The following is a 21,678-nucleotide window of genomic DNA, read 5'->3' as shown; positions in this document are numbered from 1 at the left end:
CTCAGCACTGCCCCCAGTGACCCCGCTCAGCACTGCCCCCAGTGACCCCCCTCAGCACTGCCCCCAGTGACCCCCCTCAGCACTGCCCCCAGTGACCCCCCTCAGCACTGCCCCCAGTGACCCCGCTCAGCACTGCCCCCAGAGACCCCATCAGCACTGCCCCCAGTGACCCCCCTCAGCACTGCCACCAGTGACCCCCCTCAGCACTGCCCCCAGAGACCCCCTCAGCACTGCCCCCAGTGACCACCCCCTCAGCACTGCCCCCAGTGACCCCCGTCAGCACTGCCCCCATTGAACCCCCTCAGCACTGCCCCCAGTGACCCCCCTCAGCACTGCCCCCGAGACCTCCCCCAGCACTGCCCCCAGTGACCCCCTCAGCACTGCCCCCAGTGACCACCATCAGCACTGCCCCCAGTGACCCCCCTCAGTACTGCCCCCCGTGACCACCCTCAGCACTGCCCCCAGTGACCCCCCTCAGCACTGCCCCCAGTGACCCCCCTCAGCACTGCGCCCAGTGACCCCCTCAGCACTGCTCCCAGTGACCCTCCTCAGCACTGCCCCCAGTGACCCCCCTCAGCACTGCCCCCAGTGAACCCCTCAGCACTGACCCCAGTGACCCCCCTCAGCACTGCCCCCAGTGACCCCCCTCAGCACTGCCCCCAGTGACCCCCTCAGCACTGCCCCCAGTGACCCCCCACAGCACTGCCCCAAGTGAACCCCTTCAGCACTGCCCCCCTTAGACCCCCTTCAGCACTGCCCCCGAGAGCCCCCTCAGCACTGCCCCCAGTGACCCCCTCCCTCAGCACTGACCCCAGTGACCCCCCTCAGCACTGCCCCCCGAGAGCCCCCATCAGCACTGCCCCCAGTGACCCCCCTCAGCACTGCCCCCAGAGACCCCCTCAGCACTGCCCCCAGTGACCCCCCCTCAGCACTGCCCCAAGTGAACCCCCTCAGCACTGCCCCAAGAGACCCGTCAGCACTGCCCCCAGTGACCACCCTCAGCACTGCCCCCAGTGACCCCCCTCAGCACTGCCACCAGTGACCCCCCTCAGCACTGCCCCCAGAGACCCCCTCAGCACTGCCCCCAGTGACCCCCCCCCCTCAGCACTGCCCGCAGTAACCCCCTCAGCACTGCCCCCAGTGAATCCCCTCAGCACTGCCCCCAGTGACCCCCGTCAGCACTGTCCCCATTGAACCCCCTCAGCACTGCCCCCAGTGACCCCCCTCAGCACTGCCCCCGAGACCTCCCCCAGCACTGCCCCCAGTGACCCCCTCAGCACTGCCCCCAGTGACCACCATCAGCACTGCCCCCAGTGACCCCCCTCAGCACTGCCCCCCGTGACCACCCTCAGCACTGCCCCCCGAGACCCCGCTCAGCACTGCCCCCGAGACCTCCCCCAGCACTGCCCCCAGTGACCCCCCTCAGCACTGCCCCCAGTGACCCCCCTCAGCACTGCCCCCAGTGACCCCCTCAGCACTGCCCCCAGTGACCCCCTCAGCACTGCCCCCAGTGACCCCCCTCAGCACTGCCCCCAGTGAACCCCCTCAGCACTGCCCCAAGTGAACCCCCTCAGCACTGCCCACCTTAGACCCCCCTCAGCACTGCCCCCAGTGACCCCCCTCAGCACTGCCCCCAGTGACCCCCCTCAGCACTGCCCCCAGTGACCCCCTCAGCACTGCCCCCAGTGAACCCCTCAGCACTGCCCCCAGTGACCCCCCTCAGCACTGCCGCCAGTGACCCCCCTCAGCACTGCCCCAAGTGAACCCCCTCAGCACTGCCCCCCTTAGACCGCCATCAGCACTGCCCCCAGTGACCCCCCTCAGCACTGCCCCCAGTGACCCCCCTCAGCACTGCCCCCAGTGACCCTCCTCAGCACTGCCCCCAGTGACCCCCCTCAGCACTGCCCCCAGTGAACCCCTCAGCACTGCCCCCAGTGACCAACCTCAGCACTGCCCCCAGTGACCCCCCTCAGCACTGCCCCCAGTGACCCCCTCAGCACTGCCCCCAGTGACCCCCCTCAGCACTGCCCCTAGTGAACCCCCTCAGCACTGCCCCAAGTGAACCCCCTCAGCACTGCCCACCTTAGACACCCCTCAGCACTGCCCCCCTTAGACCGCCATCAGCCCTGCCCCCAGTGACCCCCCTCAGCACTGCCCCCAGTGACCCCCCTCAGCACTGCCCCCAGTGACCCCCCTCAGCACTGCCCCCAGTGACCCCCCTCAGCACTGCCCACAGTGACCCCCCTCAGCACTGCCCCAAGTGAACCCCCTCAGGACTGCCCCCCTTAGACCCCCTTCAGCACTGACCCCCGAGAGCCCCCTCAGCACTGCCCCCAGTGACCCCCTCCCTCAGCACTGCCCCCAGTGACCCCCCCCTCAGCACTGCCCCAAGTGAACCCCCTCAGCACTGCCCCCAGAGACCCCCTCAGCACTGCCCCCAGTGACCCCCACCTCAGCACTGCCCCCAGTGACCTCCCTCAGCACTGCCACCAGTGACCCCCCTCAGCACTGACCCCAGAGACCCCCTCAGCACTGCCCCCAGTGACCCCCTCAGCACTGCCCCCAGTGAATCCCCTCAGCACTGCCCCCAGTGACCCCCGTCAGCACTGCCCCCATTGAACCCCCTCAGCACTGCCCCCAGTTACCCCCTCAGCACTGCCCCCAGTGACCCCCCTCAGCACTGCCCCCGTGACCCCCCCAGCACTGACCCCAGTGACCCCCCTCAGCACTGCCCCACGAGACCCCCCTCAGCACTGACCCCAGTGACCCCCCTCAGCACTGCCCCTGGGGACCCCCACTCTGCACTGCCCCCAGTGACCCCCCCTCAGCACTGCCCCCAGTGACCCCTCAGCACTGACCCCAGTGACCCCCTCAGCACTGACCCCAGTGACCCCCCTCAGCACTGCCCCCAGAGACCCCCTCAGCACTGACCCCAGTGACCCCTTCAGCACTGCCCCCAGTGACCCCCTCAGCACTGCCCCCAGTGAATCCCCTCAGCACTGCCCCCAGTGAACCCCTCAGCACTGCCCCCAGTGACCCCCCTCAGCACTGCCCCCAGTGACCCCCCTCAGCACTGCCCCCAGTGACCCCCTCAGCACTGCCCCCAGTGACCCCCCTCAGCACTGCCCCTAGTGAACCCCCTCAGCACTGCCCCAAGTGAACCCCCTCAGCACTGCCCACCTTAGACCCCCGTCAGCACTGCCCCCCTTAGACCGCCATCAGCACTGCCCCCAGTGACCCCCCTCAGCACTGCCCCCAGTGACCCCCCTCAGCACTGCCCCCAGTGACCCCCCTCAGCACTGACCCCAGTGACCCCCCTCAGCACTGACCCCAGTGACCCCCCTCAGCACTGCCCCAAGTGAACCCCCTCAGGACTGCCCCCCTTAGACCCCCTTCAGCACTGCCCCCCGAGAGCCCCCTCAGCACTGCCCCCAGTGACCCCCTCCCTCAGCACTGCCCCCAGTGACCCCCCCCTCAGCACTGCCCCAAGTGAACCCCCTCAGCACTGCCCCCAGAGACCCCCTCAGCACTGCCCCCAGTGACCCCCACCTCAGCACTGCCCCAAGTGAACCCCCTCAGCACTGCCCCCAGAGACCCCCTCAGCACTGCCCCCAGTGACCCCCCTCAGCACTGCCCCCAGTGACCCCCCTCAGCACTGCCACCAGTGACCTCCCTCAGCACTGACCCCAGAGACCCCCTCAGCACTGCCCCCAGTGACCCCCTCAGCACTGCCCCCAGTGAATCCCCTCAGCACTGCCCCCAGTGACCCCCGTCAGCACTGCCCCCATTGAACCCCCTCAGCACTGCCCCCAGTTACCCCCTCAGCACTGCCCCCAGTGACCCCCCTCAGCACTGCCCCCCGTGACCCCCCCAGCACTGCCCCCCGAAACCCCCCTCAGCACTGACCCCAGTGACCCCCCTCAGCACTGCCCCCCGAGACCCCCCTCAGCACTGACCCCAGTGACCCCCCTCAGCACTGCCCCCAGTGACCCCCCCTCAGCACTGCCCCCAGTGACCCCTCAGCACTGACCCCAGTGACCCCCTCAGCACTGACCCCAGTGACCCCCCTCAGCACTGCCCCCAGAGACCCCCTCAGCACTGACCCCAGTGACCCCTTCAGCACTGCCCCCAGTGACCCCCCTCAGCACTGCCCCCAGTGACCCCCTCAGCACTGCCCCCAGTGACCCCCCTCAGCACTGCCCCCAGTGACCCCGCTCAGCACTGCCCCCAGGGACCCACCTCAGCACTGCCCCCAGTGACCCCCCCTCAGCACTGCCCCCAGTGACCCCCCTCAGCACTGCCCCCCGAGGCCCCCCTCAGCACTGCCCCCAGTGACCCTGCTCAGCACTGCCCCCATGACCCCCCTCAGCACTGCCCCCAGTGACCCCCCTCAGCACTGCCCCCAGTGACCCCCCTCAGCACTGCCCCCCGAGGCCCCCCTCAGCACTGCCCCAGTGACCCCGCTCAGCACTGCCCCCAGTGAACCCCCTCAGCACTGCCCCCAGGGACCCCCCTCAGCACTGCCCCCAGTGACCCCGCTCAGCACTGCCCCCAGTGACCCCCCTCAGCACTGCCCCCAGTGGAATTGTGATATTAATTATTTTGTATTAATCTTTCCTCAGGCACTGGCTCCATCCTATTGGACGATGTGTTTTGTTCGGGTCCAGAATCTTCTCTCACTCAATGTAAACATAAAGGCTGGAAAATCCACAACTGTCAACACTCGGAGGATGCTGGCGTTCGCTGCGACCCACGTACGTTCCCCTGCTCCTCCCAGCGGGCAGGATATTTACTGCAGTCTCAGGGGGGGCTCTGGTTTTGGTGGGTGGGTGCTGGCAGGCTGCACCCACAGGTTGATCTGGGTTGTGGGGGAGGGGTGGGCAGATTAGGTGGGGTTGGGGGTTCTGGCTGATGGTGGGGGGAAGTCGGCTGATGTTGGGGAATGGTCTGTTGGTTGAGGGTTGGGGTGGGGATGGGGGTGGGGTTGGAGGGGAAGGTGGTGTTGGCGGAATGGGGTGTTGTGGGTGGGTATGGGGGGTTTGGGGTGGTGTTGGGGGGTGGGGGCTGGGGGTGGGGTTGAGGCTGAGGTTGGATGGATTGAGGGTGTGGTTGAAGGGGTTGAGTGTGGAGTTGGGGGGTGGGTGTGGGGTTGGTGGGTGGGGGGTGGGGTGGGGTGTGGTTGGGGTGGGGTTGTGGGTGGTAGTGGAGGTGGAGTTGGTGGTTGGGGGGTAGGGTGGGGGTGGGGTTGGGTAGTGGGGGTGGGGTTGTGGGTGGAGTTGAGGGTGGGATTGCGGGTGGAAGTGGGGTTGGGGTGTGGGGTTGGGGTGGGGTTGCGGGTGGGGCTGAGGGGTGTGGTTGGATGGGTTGAGGGTGGCGTTGGGGGGTGGGTGTGGGGTTGGAGGGGTGGGGGGGTTGGGGATGGGGTTGGGCGTCGGGTTGGGGGAGGGGTTGGGGTGGGGTTGGGGGGTGGTTGGAGGGGTTGCGTGTAGGGTTGAAGGGGTTGAGGGTGTGGTTGGGGGTGGGGGTGTGGTTGGGGGGTGGGGGTTGGGTGTGGGGGTGGGGGTGGGGTTGGGGTTGGGAGGTGGGGGTGGGAGTGGTGGGGGGGTGGGGGTTGGGGGGGTGGGGTGATGGGGTGGTGGGGGGGTGGGGGTTGGAGGGGTGGGGGGTGGGGTCGTGGGGGGGTGGGGGGTGGTTGGGGGGTGGGGGTGGGGGGGGCAGTCTGGACACAAAACTCTCTTCTTTTGGAAAGTAAATGGTAACAGGTGGGTGGCGGTGATATTGTCACTGGGCTCGTGATCCAGAGACCCAGAGTGATCCAGAGACCAAGAGTGACCCAGAGTGATCCAGAGACGCAGAGTGATCCAGAGACCCAGAGTGATCCAGAGACCTAGAGTGACCCAGAGTGACCCAGAGAGCCAGAGTGATCCAGATACCCAGAGTGACCCAGAGACCCAGAGTGATCCAGAGACCCAGAGTGACCCAGAGACCCAGAGTGATCCAGAGACCCAGAGTGATCCAGAGACCCAGAGTGACCCAGAGACCCAGAGTGATCCAGAGACCCAGAGTGACCCAGAGACCCAGAGTGATCCCGAGACCCAGAGTGATCCAGAGACCCAGAGTGACCCAGAGACCCAGAGTGACCCAGAGACCCAGAGTGACCCAGAGACCCAGAGTGATCCAGAGACCCAGAGTGATCCAGAGACCCAGAGTGACCCAGAGACCCAGAGTGATCCAGAGACCCAGAGTGACCCAGAGACCTAGAGTGATCCAGAGACCCAGAGTGATCCAGAGACCCAGAGTGATGCTCTGGGAACCTGGGTTCAAATCCCCCCCACTGCAGGTGGTGAAATTTGAATTGAATAAAAATCTGGAATTAAAAGCCTAACAGTGACCATGAAACATTGTCGATTGTTGTAAAAACCCACCTGGGTCACTAATGTCCTTTAGGGACAGAAATCTGCCGCCCTTACCCGGTCTGGCCTGCACGTGACTCCACTGCACCACTGTGCCGCCCTCCTCAATGCTGCGAGGCAGCAGTGCTAATCACAAAATCCCAACTCCCCAACCCCTCCCCACAGCACCTTAGCTCAGGCCCCCACGTGTGATTTAGATCATCTACGTTGCGACAAGTACAGCTCCTGAAGCAGATTCCAGCTGAGCACTTCTGAACTAACAATTGGCTGCTGGTGCTACCCTGGGAACTGCAAATGCTTGTGATGGATGTTAGTCTGAAGGTAAGGCAGCCATTCGCACTTTGTCATAAAGGTCCCAGGGCACTGGGTGTGAATTAATGATTTCCATTCTCTGATTTACAGGCCAAGCTGGAGATATGCCCAGTTACAGACTCGATCAGATGTCTGAGCTTCACGATTCGCTTAATAAACTATACCTGAGCCAAAAGCATTGCCAGGTAAAAATCCTGGTGTTGACATCGAAACGTGGGCCGGTGAAGCTGCACCTGTGTGCACACAGGTTAATCCTCTCGCTCAGCACAGACGGCAACCTCATCACTGAGAACAAGACCAGTGGAATCCAGATCATGGTCCAACAGGACTGCCTGCCGTACGTGGAGGACTTCATCAGGTAAACCCATTGCTCACTGAGGCCAGGGTGTCACACACTCAACTGGTTTTGTACAAAATCTGCAACCATTTATCAAAGAGGAGAAATAGAATTTCTAAAATGTTAGAAAACAAGGTGTGGATAACCAGAGCAAATGTTTTGAACCTCCCTGGGACACTGTGCTCAGCTTTTCACAAGGATGTGAAGGTTTTTGAGAAGCAGATCTGTGTTGTAAATCCTGCTTCATGAACTTGCTGCAATGTCTCTCGAGGTAATGGGGACAGGGGACTCAGGACATTTGTTTGATGTAGTTAAATGTGGCCGTGGTACAGAAAACAGAGTGGTGGGGGGGGGGGGGGGAATTTCCCAGATTGTCATTTGTAGAATAGAAGTTGAAAATTAACAAAAAAACACTTGATGCTGAAGCTTTCAATTATCATAGAATTTGCAGTGCAGAAGGAGGCCATTCGGCCCATCGAGTCTGCACCGGCTCTTTGAAAGAGCACCCTACCCAAGACCACACCTCCACCCTATCCCCATAACCCAGTAACCCCACCCAACACTAAGGACAATTTTGGACACTAAGGGCAATTTATCATGGCCAATCCACCTAACCTGCACATCTTTGGACTGTGGGAGGAAACCGGAGCACTCGGAGGAAACCCACGCACACACGGGGAGGACGTGCAGACTCCGCACAGACAGTGACCCAAGCCGGAATCGAACCTGGGACCCTGGAGCTGTGAAGCAATTGTGCTATCCACAATGCTACCGTGCTGCCCCTCATTTGGTACACAAAAGAATACCACATTTCAAACAATCACCACAAGGTGCTGATTGGTTGGCAAGTGAACTCTGAATGGTGTTAGGGAATAGATATATAGTTTAAAGTAATTTACATTGGTTTTCATGAGTATTAGGAGTAATATATAGCTTTAAGAAGCTTAATTTGTGCTTCTGTATTTGTCTGTTAACAAAGTGTTTCAAAAGGCATCTTGACAAACACATGGGTAGGATGTGTATAGAGCGATACAAAACAAGGAAGTGCTGAGGGTTTTGGCCAAGGTTGGTATCATGACCGGTACAGGCCTGGAGGGCCGAAGGGCCTGTTCCTGTGCTGTATTGTTCTTTGCTCAGAACTTAAGTTTAGTTTCACTTTAAACTTTCCCTGCATTTTGAAATTCCGGTGATGGGGATGTGCTGAGAAATCGCACATCAGGTGGCTCTCCTCCCACAAACCCGAAACTAGGCTCTTTCACCTGAAATAGCCCGCTAATACGAAGGAAATAAACATCCCCACATCTCAACGAATAGCAAGGCAAAGGGAAATGACAAACAGCCACTCCAGATGCCGCGTGGACTCGAGGAGCGGAATACGCCAGGAGAAACAAATGGCTGAGCCAGCTGACGCACGAGGCTGGGAAACTCGGGTCTCGCCAGAATGGGAAGGACCCCGTCACACTAAGACATGCAGGTGGCCATGGATAAGGCAGAGAGGAGTCTAGGAGGTCAGGAAAACACCGTAGAGGAGCTGGAGAAGGCCGCGGAGCAGGGGTACCGGATCGACAATCTGGAAAAAGAAGTAGTAAGGTTGGTCGGGACACGGGGGGTCTGAGAGGAAAGATTGAGGGTCAGGAAAACTGATCCAAAACTTGTGGATTGTGGGCGTGCCGGAGGGGATCGAGGGCAGGAACCCCACAGACTATGTGGCCCAAATGCTGGGTAACCTGGTGGGAGGGGATAGCTTTCTCACCCATCAGAAATCGACCAAAACCACCGGTTACTTCGCCCAAAACCCAGAGCCGGGGAACAGCCGAGGGAAATCATCGGCAAAATGCACCGGTGCCAGGACCAGGAGCGAATCCTGCACTGGGCGGGGCAGACAAGGAACTGTAAATGGGAAAGTCACCGGATCAGGATCTACCAGAACATTGGGGCAGACCTGGTCAAGCGCCGGCAGAGTTCAACAGGGCGGAGGCTGCCCTGTACAAGAGTAGCGTAAAGTTTGGGATGCTGAACCCGGCCAAACTCTGGGTCACATTCCAGGGGTGGGTGCTTCTTCGCTGACCATGTGGATGGTGACAAGTGTGTTCTGGACAACGGGCCAGAGAAACGGCAGCAGAGACAACGGTGAAGAGATCATCGGAAGAGACTTTATTTGTTTATTTACCAACTGAAGCAACTCGAAGAACAGTGCGCGGGACTGCACTGCCTCGATCTGGGGAGGAGAGAGGAAAGAGAGGAAGGAGGACGAGGGCAGCAGAGTGCAGGAACGGGGAAGGGGAACGTCAGGTAGAGAGCTCAGAGAACGGGCGACGGGAGGAGGCACAACTAACCCCGGGGGTGGGGCCACCACACTAGAGGAGAGGAAGCTAGCACCGGGAAGCATGAAGGAAAGCGCGTCCACAGCATGTCTCCCACCAGGGAGAGAGTGCCTGGCAATGGGGGGAGGGGTGTAAACATCAGCAACAGGGAGATGACTCGGGGAGGAGACAGAGGGAGCGGGGCGGAGGGGGGGGAGAGAATACCATAAGGGGAACATAAGAACATAAGAACTAGGAGCAGCAGTAGGCCATCTGGCCCCTCGAGCCTGCTCCGCCATTCAATGAGATCACGGCTGATCTTTTGTGGACTCAGCTCCACTTTCCGGCCCGAACACCATAACCCTTAATCCCTTTATTCTTCAAAAAACTATCTATCTTTATCTTAAAAACATTTAATGAAGGAGCCTCTACTGCTTCACTGGGCAAGGAATTCCATAGATTCACAACCCTTTGGGTGAAGAAGTTCCTCCTAAACTCAGTCTTAAATCTACTTCCCCTTATTTTGAGGCTATGCCCCCGAGTTCTGCTTTCACCCGCCAGTGGAAACAACCTGTTCGGGTACACAGAGGGAGAATTCAGAATGTCTAAATTACCTAACAGCACATCTTTCGTGACTTAGAACATAGAACATAGAAAAATACAGCACAGAACAGGCCCCTCGGCCCACGATGTTGTGCCGAGCCTTTGTCCTAGATTAATCATAGATTATCATAGGATTTACAGTGCAGAAGGAGGCCATTCGGCCCTTTGAGTCTGCACCGGCTCTTGGAAAGAGCACCCTACCCATAGTCAACACCTCCACCCTATCCCCATAACCCAGTAACCCCACCCAACACTAAGGGCAATTGTGGACACTAGGGGCAATTTATCATAGCCAATTCACCTAACCCGCACATCTTTGGACTGTGGGAGGAAACCGGAGCACCCGGAGGAAACCCACGCAGACACGGGGAGGATGTGCAGACTCCGCACAGACAGCGACCCAAGCCGGAATTGAACCTGGGACCCTGGAGCTGTGAAGCAATTGTGCTATCCACAATGCTACCATGCTGCCCTTAAGAACAAATAAATCTACACTATATCATTCTATCGTAATCCATGTACCTATCCAATAGCTGCTTGAAGGTCCCTAATGTTTCCGACTCAACTACTTCCACAGGCAGTGCATTCCATGCCCCCACTACTCTCTGGGTAAAGAACCTACCTCTGACATCCCCCCTATATCTTCCACCATTCACCTTAACTTACACCTTAAATTTAAATTGTGGGAGGAAACTGGAGCACCCGGAGGAAACCCACGCAGACACGGGGAGAACGTGCAGCTCCGCGCAGACAGTGACCCAAGCCGGAATCGAACCTGGGACCCTGGAGCTGTGAAGCAACCACTGTGCTATCACGCTGCCCATAGGATTGTATTCGCTGGAGTTCAGAAGAATGAGGGGGGATCTCATAGAAACCTAAAAAATTCTAACAGGATTGGACAGGGTGGATGCAGGAAGGATGTTCCCGATGGTGGGGGTGTCCAGAACCAGGGGTCACAGTCTGAGGATACGGGGGAGACCATTTAGGACAGAGATGAGGAGAAATTTCTTCACCCAGAGAGTGGTCGGCCTGTGGAATTCATTACCACAGGAAGTAATTGAGGCCAAAACATTGTATGTTTTCAAGAAGAACTGGGACCCTGGCGCTGTGAAGCAATCCTAGTCACCTGTCATCGCCTCATTTCCATCAGTCACTGGCATGTTATTTGTGTCTTCCACTGTGAAGACCGACCCAAAAAACCTGTTCAGTTCCTCAGCCATTTCCTCATCTCCCATTATTAAATCTCCCTTCTCATCCTCTAAAGTACCAATAATTACCTTAGCCACTCTTTTTTGTTTTATATATTTGTGGAAACTTTCACTGTCTGTTTTTACATTCTGAATAAGTTTACTCTCATAATTTCTAACTTTTTTTTATTGCTTTTTTTGTGGCTTTCTGTTGACCTTTAAAAATCTCCCAGTCCTCTGGTTTTCCACTAATCTTTGCCACTTTGTGTGCCTTTTCTTTCAATTTGATTCCCTCCTTTATTTCCTCAGATATCCATGACTGATAATCCTTCTGACAGTCCTTCCTTTTCACTGGTATATACTTTTTCTGAGCACTCTAAAGAAACACATTGAAAGTCCTCCACGGTTCCTCAATTGTCCCACCACAAAGTCTTTTCTCCCAATCTATCCTAGCCAACTCCTCCCTCAGCCCATTGGAGTCTTCTTTGTTTAAGCACCAGAGTAAGGGCATTCGGCTTCAAAAGGCCACCCGCGGCAACTGGGAACACGATGACGGCTCCACAAGCAGTCACTTTGGAGGTTCCCTGAACAAAGGGAGGTCCCGGACTGCAGGGGCTCACCCACAGGGCACACAGAGTTGGCGGCCATGTTGGGCGGCCCCAGGACAGAGGGTAACCACAGAGTGCAGGGACCCGACCGCATGGGGAGAGCAGTGACCGTGGCCATTTTGGACGGCCCCCTAACAAAGGGAAACCCTGGAGTGCAGGGGTGCGTCCAACAGGTAAGTATGGTTAATCCCCCAGGAACGGGGGGACAGAAGCCCCCACCAGGATAGTCACCTGGGAAGTCAGCAGCCCAGTGAAAAGATCCAGAGTCTTGAGAAACATGGGCGGGATTCTCCGACCCCCCGCCGGGTCAGAGAATCGGCGAGGGCTGGCGTGAATCCCGCCCCGCCGGTTGCCGAATTCTCCGGCACCAGATATTCGGCGGGGGCGGGAATCATGCCGCGCTGGTTGGCGGCCCCCCCCCCCGGCGATTCTTCGGCCCGCGATGGGCCGAAGTCCCGCCGCTGTCAACCCACGCAGCCGGCGTGGATTGAACCACCTTTGGGACGGCGGGACAAGGCGGCGCAGGCAGGCTCCAGGGTCCTGGGGGGGGGGGCGCAGGGCAATCTGGCCCCGGGGGGTGTCCCCACGGTGGCCTGGCCCGCGATCGGGGCCCACCGATCCGCGGGCGGGCCTGTGCCGTGGGGGCACTCTTTACCTTCCGCCTTCACCACGGTCTCCACCATGGCGGAGGCAGAAGAGACTCCCTCCACTGCACATGCGCGGGAATGCTGTGAGCGGCCGCTGACGCTCCCGTGCATGCGCCGCCCGAAAAAGGCATTTCCGCGCCAGCTGGCGGTCGGAAATCAGTCCGGCGCCGGCCTAGCCCCTCAAGGTTAGGGCTCGGCCCCTCAAGATGCGGAGGATTCCGCACCTTTGGGGCGGCGCGATGCCGGACTTATTCGCGCCGTTTTTGGCGCCGGTCGGCGGACATCGCGCCGATTGTGGAAATTCCCGCCCATGGAAGCCGACATAAACTTTCTTGAAGACACATACCTGAGAGAACAGGACCAACTGCAGGTAAGGAAGGGCCGGGTGGGACAGACCCACCTTTCCTGCTACGGGACGAGGGCTAGAGGGATAGTCATGTGGTAGCCACATGGGAGGCAGTGGCGTAGTAGATTTGTCGCTGGGATAGTAATCCAGAGACCCAGAGTCATTCCCTGGTGACCCAGGTTCGAATCCCACCATGGCAGATGGTCAGAAATTTGAATCCAATAAAGGAATCTGGAATTAAAAGTCTAAAGATGACCTTGAAACTATATGGGGCAGCACAGTAGCACGTGGTTAGCACTGTTGCTTCACAGCTCCAGGGTCCCAGGTTTGATTCCCGGCTTGGGCCACTGTCTGTGCTGAGTCTGCACATTCTCCCCGGGAGCTCCGGTTTCCTCCCACAGTCCAAAGACGTGCAGGTTAGGTGGATTGGCCTTGCTAAATTGCCCTTAGTGTCCAAAAAGATTAGGTGGGGTCGCTGGGTTACGGGGATAGGGTGGAGGTGTGGGTTTAGACAGAGTGCTCTTTCCAAGGGCCGGTGCAGACTCCAAGGGCTGAATAGCCTCCTCCTGCACTGTAAATTCTATGATTCTATGATACTGTTAAATAACACTAATATCCTTTAGGGAAGAAAATTTTCCATCCATCCTCCCCATATTTATTTTAATTCATTTAAAAATATGTGTGCTTCGCTGGTTAGGCCAACATTTATTGCCCATCCCTAGTTGCCCTTCGGAAGGTGGGGGTGAGCTGCCTTCTTGAACCACAGCAGTCCTTGAGGTGTAGGTACACCCACTGTGCTGTTAGGGAGGGAGTTCCCGGCCGTTGCCCAAGCGACAGTGAAGGAACGGCCGATATATTTCCCAGTCAGGGTGGTGAGTGACTTGGAGGGGAACCTCCAGGTGGTGGGGTTCCCAGGTATCTGCTGCACCCCGTGCATCTTGTAGATGGTACACACGGCTGCCCCTGTGTCTATGCCACTCATAATCTTGTTGACCTCCATCATGTCGCCTCTCAACCTCTGCCGTTCCAGTGAGAACAGACCGAGTTTATCTAACCGCTCCTCAGAGCTAACGCCCTCCATACCAGGCAACATTCTGGTAAATCTCTTCTGCACCATGTCCAAAGCATCCACATCGTTCTGGTAGTGTGGTGACCAGAATTGAACACTTTATTCCAAGTGTGGCCAAACTAAGGTCCTGTACAGCTGCAACATGACTTGCCAATTTTTATATTAAATTTCCCGACCAATGAAGGCCAGCATGCCGTATGCCTTCTTGACCACCTTCTCCACATCACTTCCAGTGATCGGTGGACATGCACACCCAGATCTCTCTGCCTGTCAGTACTCGCTAGAGCTATAGGGCGGGATCTACTCCCATTTGGAAGCAAATGGACGTATTAGTGAGAGGCAGCACGGTTTGGTGAAGGGGAGGTCGTGTCTCACTAACTTGATAGAGTTTTTCGAGGCGGTCACAAAGATGATTGATGCAGGTAGGGCCGTGGATGTTGTCCATATGGACTTCAGTAAGGCCTTTGACAAGGTCCCTCATGGTAGACGAGTACAAAAGGTGAAGTCCCACAGGATCAGGGGTGAGCTGGCAAGGTGGATACAGAACTGGCTAGGCCATAGAAGGCAGAGAGTAGCAATGGAGGGATGCTCTTCTAATTGGAGGGCTGTGACCAGTGGTGTTCCGCAGGGATCAGTGCTGGGACCTTTGCTGTTTGTAGTGTATATAAATGATTTGGAGGAAAATGTAACTGGTCTGATTAGTAAGTTTGCAGATGACACAAAAGTTGGTGGAATTGCAGATAGCGATGAGGACTGTCAGAGGATACAGCAGGATTTAGATTGTTTGGAGACTTGGGCGGAGAGATAGCAGATGGAGTTTAATCCGGACAAATGTGAGGTAATGCATTTTGGAAGGTCTAATGTAGGTAGGGAATATACAGTGAATGGTAGAACCCTCAAGAGTATTGAAAGTCAGAGAGATCTAGGTATACAGGTCCACAGGTCACTGAAAGGGGCAACACAGGTGGAGAAGGTAGTCAAGAAGGCATACGGCATGCTTGCCTTCATTGGCCGGGGCATTGAGTATAAGAATTGGCAAGTCATGTTGCAGCTGTATAGAATCTTAGTTAGGCCACACTTGGAGTATAGTGTTCAATTCTGGTCGCCGCACTACCAGAAGGATGTGGAGGCTTTAGAGAGGGTGCAGAAGAGATTTACCAGAATGTTGCCTGGTATGGAGGGCATTAGCTATGAGGAGTGGTTGAATAAATTCGGTTTGTTCTCACTGGAACGAAGGAGTTTGAGGGGCGACCTGATAGAGGTCTACAAAATTATGAGGGGCATAGACAGAGTGGATAGTCAGAGGCTTTTCCCCAGGGTAGAGGGGTCAATTACTAGGGGGCATAGGTTTAAGGTGAGAGGGGCAAGTGGCCAAAAGGCCTTTGATAAGGTGCCTCACGGGAGACTGCTGAGTAAAATAAGGGCCCATGGTATTCGAGGCAAGGTACTAACATGGATTGACGATTGGCTGTCAGGCAGAAGGCAGAGAGTTGGGATAAAAGGTTCTTTTTCGGAATGGCAACCGGTGACGAGTGGTGTCCCGCAGGGTTCAGTGTTGGGGCCACAGCTGTTCTCTTTATATATTAATGATCTAGATGACGGGACTGGGGGCATTCTGGCTAAGTTTGCCGATGATACAAAGATAGGTGGAGGGGCAGGTAGTATGGAGGAGGTGGGGAGGCTGCAGCAAGATTTAGACAGTTTAGGAGAGTGGTCCAAGAAATGGCTGATGAAATTCAACGTGGGCAAGTGCGAGGTCTTGCACTTTGGAAAAAAGAATAGACGCATGGACTATTTTCTAAACGGTGACAAAATTCATAATGCTGAAGTGCAAAGGGACTTGGGAGTCCTAGTCCAGGATTCTCTGAAGGTAAACTTGCAGGTTGAGTCCGTAATTAAGAAAGCAAATGCAATGTTCATCTCAAGAGGCTTGGAATATAAAAGCAGGGATGTACTTCTGAAGCTTTATAAAGCATTAGTTAGGCCCCATTTAGAATACTGTGAACAATTTTGGGCCCCACACCTCAGGAAGGACATACTGGCACTGGAGCGGGTCCAGCGGAGATTCACACGGATGATCCCAGGAATGGTAGGCCTAACATACGATGAACGTCTGAGGATCCTGGGATTATATTCATTGGAGTTTAGGAGGTTGAGGGGAGATCTAATAGAAACTTACAAGATAATGAATGGCTTAGATAGGGTGGATGTAGGGAAGTTGTTTCCATTAGCAGGGGAGACTAGGACCCGGGGGCACAGCCTTAGAATAAAAGGGAGCCACTTTAGAACAGAGATGAGGAGAAATGTCTTCAGCCAGAGAGTGGTGGGTCTGTGGAATTCATTGCCACAGAGGGCGGTGGAGGCCGGGACGTTGAGTGTCTTTCAGACAGAAGTTGATAAATTCTAGATTTCTCGAGGAATTAAGGGCTATGGAGAGAGCGGGTAAATGGAGTTGAAATCAGCCATGATTGAATGGTGGAGTGGACTCGATGGGCCGAATGGCCTTACTTCCGCTCCTATGTCTTATGGTCTTATGGTCTTATAGAGTAGATGTACAAGGCAAGTTTATTACACAGAGGGTAGTGGGTGCCTGGAACTCGCTACCGGAGGAGGTGGTGGAAGCAGGGACCATAGTGACATTTAAGGGGCATCTTGACAAATATATGAATAGGATGGGAAGAGAGGGATACGGACCCAGGAAGTGTAGAAGATTGTAGTTTAGTCGGGCAGCATGGTCGGCACGGGCTTGGAGGGCCGAAGGGCCTGTTCCTGTGCTGTACATTTCTTTGTTCTTTGTTCTTTGATGGGCAAGCTAATGGGGCTGAAGGTAGACAAGTCACCCTGGCCCTGATGGAATGCATCCCAGAGTGCTAAAAGAGATGGCTAGGGAAATTGGAAATAAACTCGTGATAATTTACCAAAATTCACTAGACTCTGGGGTGGTCCCAGCGGATTGGAAATTAGCAAACGTGACACCACTGTTTAAAAAAGGAGGTAGTCAGAAAGCGGGTAATTATAGGCCAGTGAGCTTAACTTCGGTAGTAGGGAAGATGCTGGAATCTATCATCAAGGAAGAAATAGCGAGGCATCTGGATGGAAATTATCCCATTGGGCAGATGCAGCATGGGTTCATAAAGGACAGGTCGTGCCTAACTAATTTAGTGGAATTTTTTGAGGACATTAACAGTGCGGTCGACAATGGGGAGCCAATTGATGTGGTGTATCTGAATTTCCAGAAAACCTTTGACAAGGTGCCACACAAAAGGTTGTTGCATAAGATAAAGATGCATGGCATTAAGGGTAAAGCACGGATAGAGGATTGGTTAATTAATAGAAAGCAAAGAGTGGGGATTAATGGGTGTTTCTCTGGTTGGCAATCAGTAGCTAGTGGTGTCCCTCAGGGATCAGTGTTGGGCCCACAACTGTTCACAATTTACATAGATGATTTGGAGTTGGGGACCAAGGGCAATGTGTCCAAGTTTGCAGACGACACTAAGATAAGTGGTAAAGCAAAAAATGCAGAGGATACTGGAAGTCTGCAGAGGGATTTGGATAGGTTAAGTGAATGGGCTAGGGTCTGGCAGATAGAATACAATGTTGACAAATGTGTGGTTATCCATTTTGGTAGGAATAACAGCAAAAGGGATTATTATTTAAATGATAAAATATTAAAACATGCTGCTGTACAGAGAGACCTGGGTGTGCTAGTGCATGAGTCACAAAAAGTTGGGTTACAGGTGCAACAGGTGATTAAGAAGGTGAATGGAATTTTATCCTTCATTGCTAGAGGGATGGAGTTTAAGACTAGGGAGGTTATACTGCAATTGTATAAGGTGTTAGTGAGGCCACACCTGGAGTATTGTGTTCAGTTTTGGACTCCTTACCTGAGAAAGGACGTACTGGCACTGGAGGGTGTGCAGAGGAGATTCACTAGGTTAATCCCAGTGCTGAAGGGGTTGGATTACGAGGAGAGGTTGAGTAGACTGGGACTGTACTCGTTGGAATTTAGAAGGATGCGGGGGGTGATCTTATAGAAACATATAAGATTATGAAGGGAATAGATAGGATAGATGCGGGCAGGTTGTTTCCACTGGTGGGTGAAAGCAGAACTAGGGGGCATAGCCTCAAAATAAGGGGGAGTAGATTTAGGACTGAGTTTAGGAGGAACTTCTTCACCCAAAGGGTTGTGAATCTATGGAATTCCTTGCCCAGTGAAGCAGTTGAGGCTCCTTCATTAAATGTTTTTAAGATAAAGATAGATAGTTTTTTGAAGAATAAAGGGATTCGGGGATATGGTGTTCAGGCCGGAAAGTGGAGCTGAGTCCACAAAGATCAGCCATGATCTCATTGAATGGTGGAGCAGGCTCGAGGGGCCAGATGGCCTACTCCTGCTCCTAGTTCTTATGTTCTTATGCACTTAGGTTAGGTGGATTGGCTATGCTAAATTGCCCCGTAGTGTTCAGAAGGTTAGGTGGGGATACGGGGATGGGGTGGGGATAAGGGCCTGGATAGGGTGCTCTTTGGGAGCATCATGCAGACCCGAAGGGCCAAGTGACCTCCTGCACTGTAGGGAATTGATGAAATATTTGGAGATGATCTTTTCCATATCTTTCATTCGACGTGCGTCATTTTTATTATTTTTGTCTGTGCAGAGCTGGCAGTCAATGTCACAACACATTCTATTGATTGAGAGTGTTGAGGGTCGCAGGGGTCAGGGATAGATAATGACACCACAATTCGATCAGCCACGATCTTATTAAGTAGCAGAGCACAGATCCCACAAACCATTTTTACTGCTCATGGAATGGACAAGTCGTGTTGTCAAAGTCAGAAGCCTAACACCAGGTTAAAGTCCAACAGGTTTGTTTCGAATCACGAGCTTTCGGAGCGCTGCTCCTTCCTCAGGTTGTCAAAGGCAGTGTTGAGGATGAGTTTGTCGTGTTCATTTAGGGCTATTTACAATGTGTATTGAGACAATGTTCACTAATTAGCATAAATAAAGCTCATTGATTAAAGTAAAAATCCGCTGGGGAAGAGTGAACATGGAATCTCCATGGAAACTATTGCCATGGGGGAAATGCACTGACAAGTAGTTAATATATTAAACATCTCTTTTATTGGCCATTTCCTCCTCAGGTACTTTTATACGAAGAAAATTGACATCAACCTGTCTTCAGTGAAGTGTATCCACAACCTGGCTTCGGATTACGGGGTGACGGCCATTCGCGATTACTGTGATAAACTCTTCTACAAACTTCTCCCACAAGACCAGTCTTTCAAGCACCAGTTAGAGCTTTATAATTACGCCGAGGCGGTGAAGGATCCATTGCTGAAAGAGATCTGCTTGGAGTATTTTGCCTGGAACTGCGAAACGTTCATCAGGTCCCCGAGCTGGTATCAGGTGACGGGTGACCAGCTGAATGTGCTGCTGCTCAGATCGGACATTGTCATTTGGAATGAGCTGACTTTGTTCAAAGCGGTGGAAACTTGGATTCTCAGCAAGAAAAAAACAGAATTGACGCATGAGCTGATGGATAAAATCCGGTTCCACATGATCTCTCCAGAGGACCTGTCCAAAATCCAGCTCCAGTCAAAACTATACGAAGAACACGATAGCTTCTTCTTGAAGAGATTCCTCAAAGCATTCGAGTTTCATTCTGTGTCTGTTGAACAGTTAAACAAAGAGAGACATTTTTCCGATCTGAGCCTCGAGCCCAGAATCTATATCTCCTCAGAATGGAGCGCTGCGTTAGACATTGACCCCAGCAACAATATCCGAACTTCCTCTTCCATGTTTTATAACGGTTATCAGTATGTCCATCAAGTCAGCTTCACACAGCCATCGTCACCCAGCACCTCGTTCCAAACTGCCAGGTTTACCAGTGCTTATTACAGCTCTGACCTGGTGTCGTGGTCAGCGTACTACCACACAAACGCACAGAGCTGTAAGAGGAGCAATGTCCCCTGTCCCTACACCATTTATCCCATCGCAACCTTAAATCTCAACAACCAAAACAAGGAAAGCCCTGTGCAATACCACAACAAGGTGCTTCTCCTGTGTGACAACAATTACATATCCTATGTTCACGATGTCAAGGAAACAAATGCAATTCTCCCTTCGTTCAAAGGTCAGGGTCTCTTCTACTTTGGCTGTGAATCGGGGTATTTTTCCTCACTCAGGTTTGTTATCAGACCGATGTACAACTGAAAACTGTCAAAGCAACAAGAAAATAAAGAGTTTACAAACGACATGGAATTCAGCCGATTATTCTCCAAACTGATACTGTTGGGGGGTGGAGGGGGTGGGGGGGGGTAGCCTATCAGGGAAAACAACAGCAGCCAGAGCAGCGGCCCCACAACTGGCTCTGTTGCTCAGCAGGGGAGGACAAAGTACAGGAAAGCGATAGTTATCGGGGACTCGAGAGTAAGGGGCACAGATAGGCACTTCTGTGGATGTGAAAGAGACTCCAGGATGGTGTGTTGCCTCCCTGGTGCCAGGGTCCAGGATGTCTCTGAACGAACACAGGACATTCTGAAGGGGGAGGGTGAACAGCCAGAGGTCGTAGTTCACATAGGTACTAACGACATAGGCAGGAAGGGGCATGAGGTCCTGCAGAAGGAGTTCAGGGAGTTAGGCAGTAAGCAAAAAGCAGGACCTCTTGGGTTGTAATCTCGGGATTACTCCCTGTGCCACGTGCCCGTGAGGCTAGAAATAGGAAGATAGAGCAGCTAAACACGTGGCTAAACAGCTGGTGTAGGAGGGAGGGTTTCAGGTTTCTGGACCATTGGGATCTCTTCCGGGGCAGGTGGGACTGTACAAGGAGGACGGGTTGCATCTAAACTGGAGGGTCACCAATATCCTGACTGGGAGGTTTGCTAGAGTCACTCGGGAGGATTTAAACTAGTATGGCAGGGGAGGGGGGGGGGACCAGAATGAGAGCTTAGAACATGTAATAACTGAAGGGGAAATAGAAAACAAAAATAATAGAACCCTCAGGCAGAGCAAAAAAGGTGAGTCATGCTACAGTTATATAGAAACTTGGTAAGACCACACTTGGAATATTGGGCACAATTCTGGTCACCAAACTACCAGAAGGATGTGGAGGCTTTGAAGAGGGTGCAGAGGAGGTTTACCAGGATGTTGCCTGGTCTGGAGGGCTATGTGGAGTGGCTGAATAGACTCAGACTATTTTCATTACACAGACGGAGGTTGAGGGGTGACCTGATAGAGGTCTACAAGATTATGAGGGGCATGGATAGAGTGGATGGGCAGGCACTCTTTCCCAGGGTGGAGGGGTCAGTCACCAGGGGGCAGAGGTTTAAGGTCCGTGGGGCAAAGTTTAGAGGAGATGTGAGAAGCAGGTTTTTTACACAGAGGGTGGGGAGTGCCTGGAACGCGTGGCCAGGGGAGGCTGTGGAAGCAGATACATTAACGGCGTTCAAAAGGCATCTTGACAAACACATGGATAGGACGGGTATAGAGGGATACGGCACAAGGAAGTGCTGAGGGTTTTGGCAACGGTTGGTATCATGACCGGTACAGGCTTGGAGGGCCGAAGGGCCTGTTCCTGTGCTGGATTGTACTTTGTTAAAGTTATTCAGTCTCACACACACACACACATAAGTTAAACTACAAAGCTATTACAAGACATTAACTGAACTTTCGAGTGACTGCCAAGTGCCAGGCTGATATGGCCTTTAGCTGGGAGCCGCAGTCTTGCAGCTCTTGGTGGTCAGTTGCTGGTCATCATTGTCCGTGGCTCTGGCCTTCCTTCTGTTGATGGCGTAGATGGTCTCCTTCTTCGGCTTGTGAAGGGTGATGCGACCATCAATTCACTCGAGACGGCAGTAGA

At 54.5% G+C, this 21,678-nt stretch overlaps 1 protein-coding gene across 1 annotated transcript in view; it reads left to right on the top strand.

Moving 5' to 3' along the window:
* LOC140409373 (galectin-3-binding protein-like) overlaps window positions 1-20,062 on the top strand; it is a 377,423-nt gene extending 357,361 nt beyond the window's left edge. The window contains exons 5-7 of the mRNA XM_072497818.1: window positions 4,623-4,754; window positions 6,816-7,083; window positions 18,962-20,062. Coding sequence (XP_072353919.1) covers window positions 4,623-4,754; window positions 6,816-7,083; window positions 18,962-20,033 — 1,472 coding nt within the window. The 3' untranslated portion in view covers window positions 20,034-20,062. The remainder of the gene's footprint in view (window positions 1-4,622; window positions 4,755-6,815; window positions 7,084-18,961) is intronic.
* The last annotated feature ends 1,616 nt before the right edge of the window (window positions 20,063-21,678 follow it).

Source organism: Scyliorhinus torazame, chromosome 3, assembly GCF_047496885.1.
Source record: "Scyliorhinus torazame isolate Kashiwa2021f chromosome 3, sScyTor2.1, whole genome shotgun sequence".
NCBI lineage: Eukaryota > Metazoa > Chordata > Chondrichthyes > Carcharhiniformes > Scyliorhinidae > Scyliorhinus > Scyliorhinus torazame.
The sequence above is the reverse complement of the archived record's forward strand: the minus strand, read 5'-3'. Positions and strand labels throughout refer to the sequence as shown.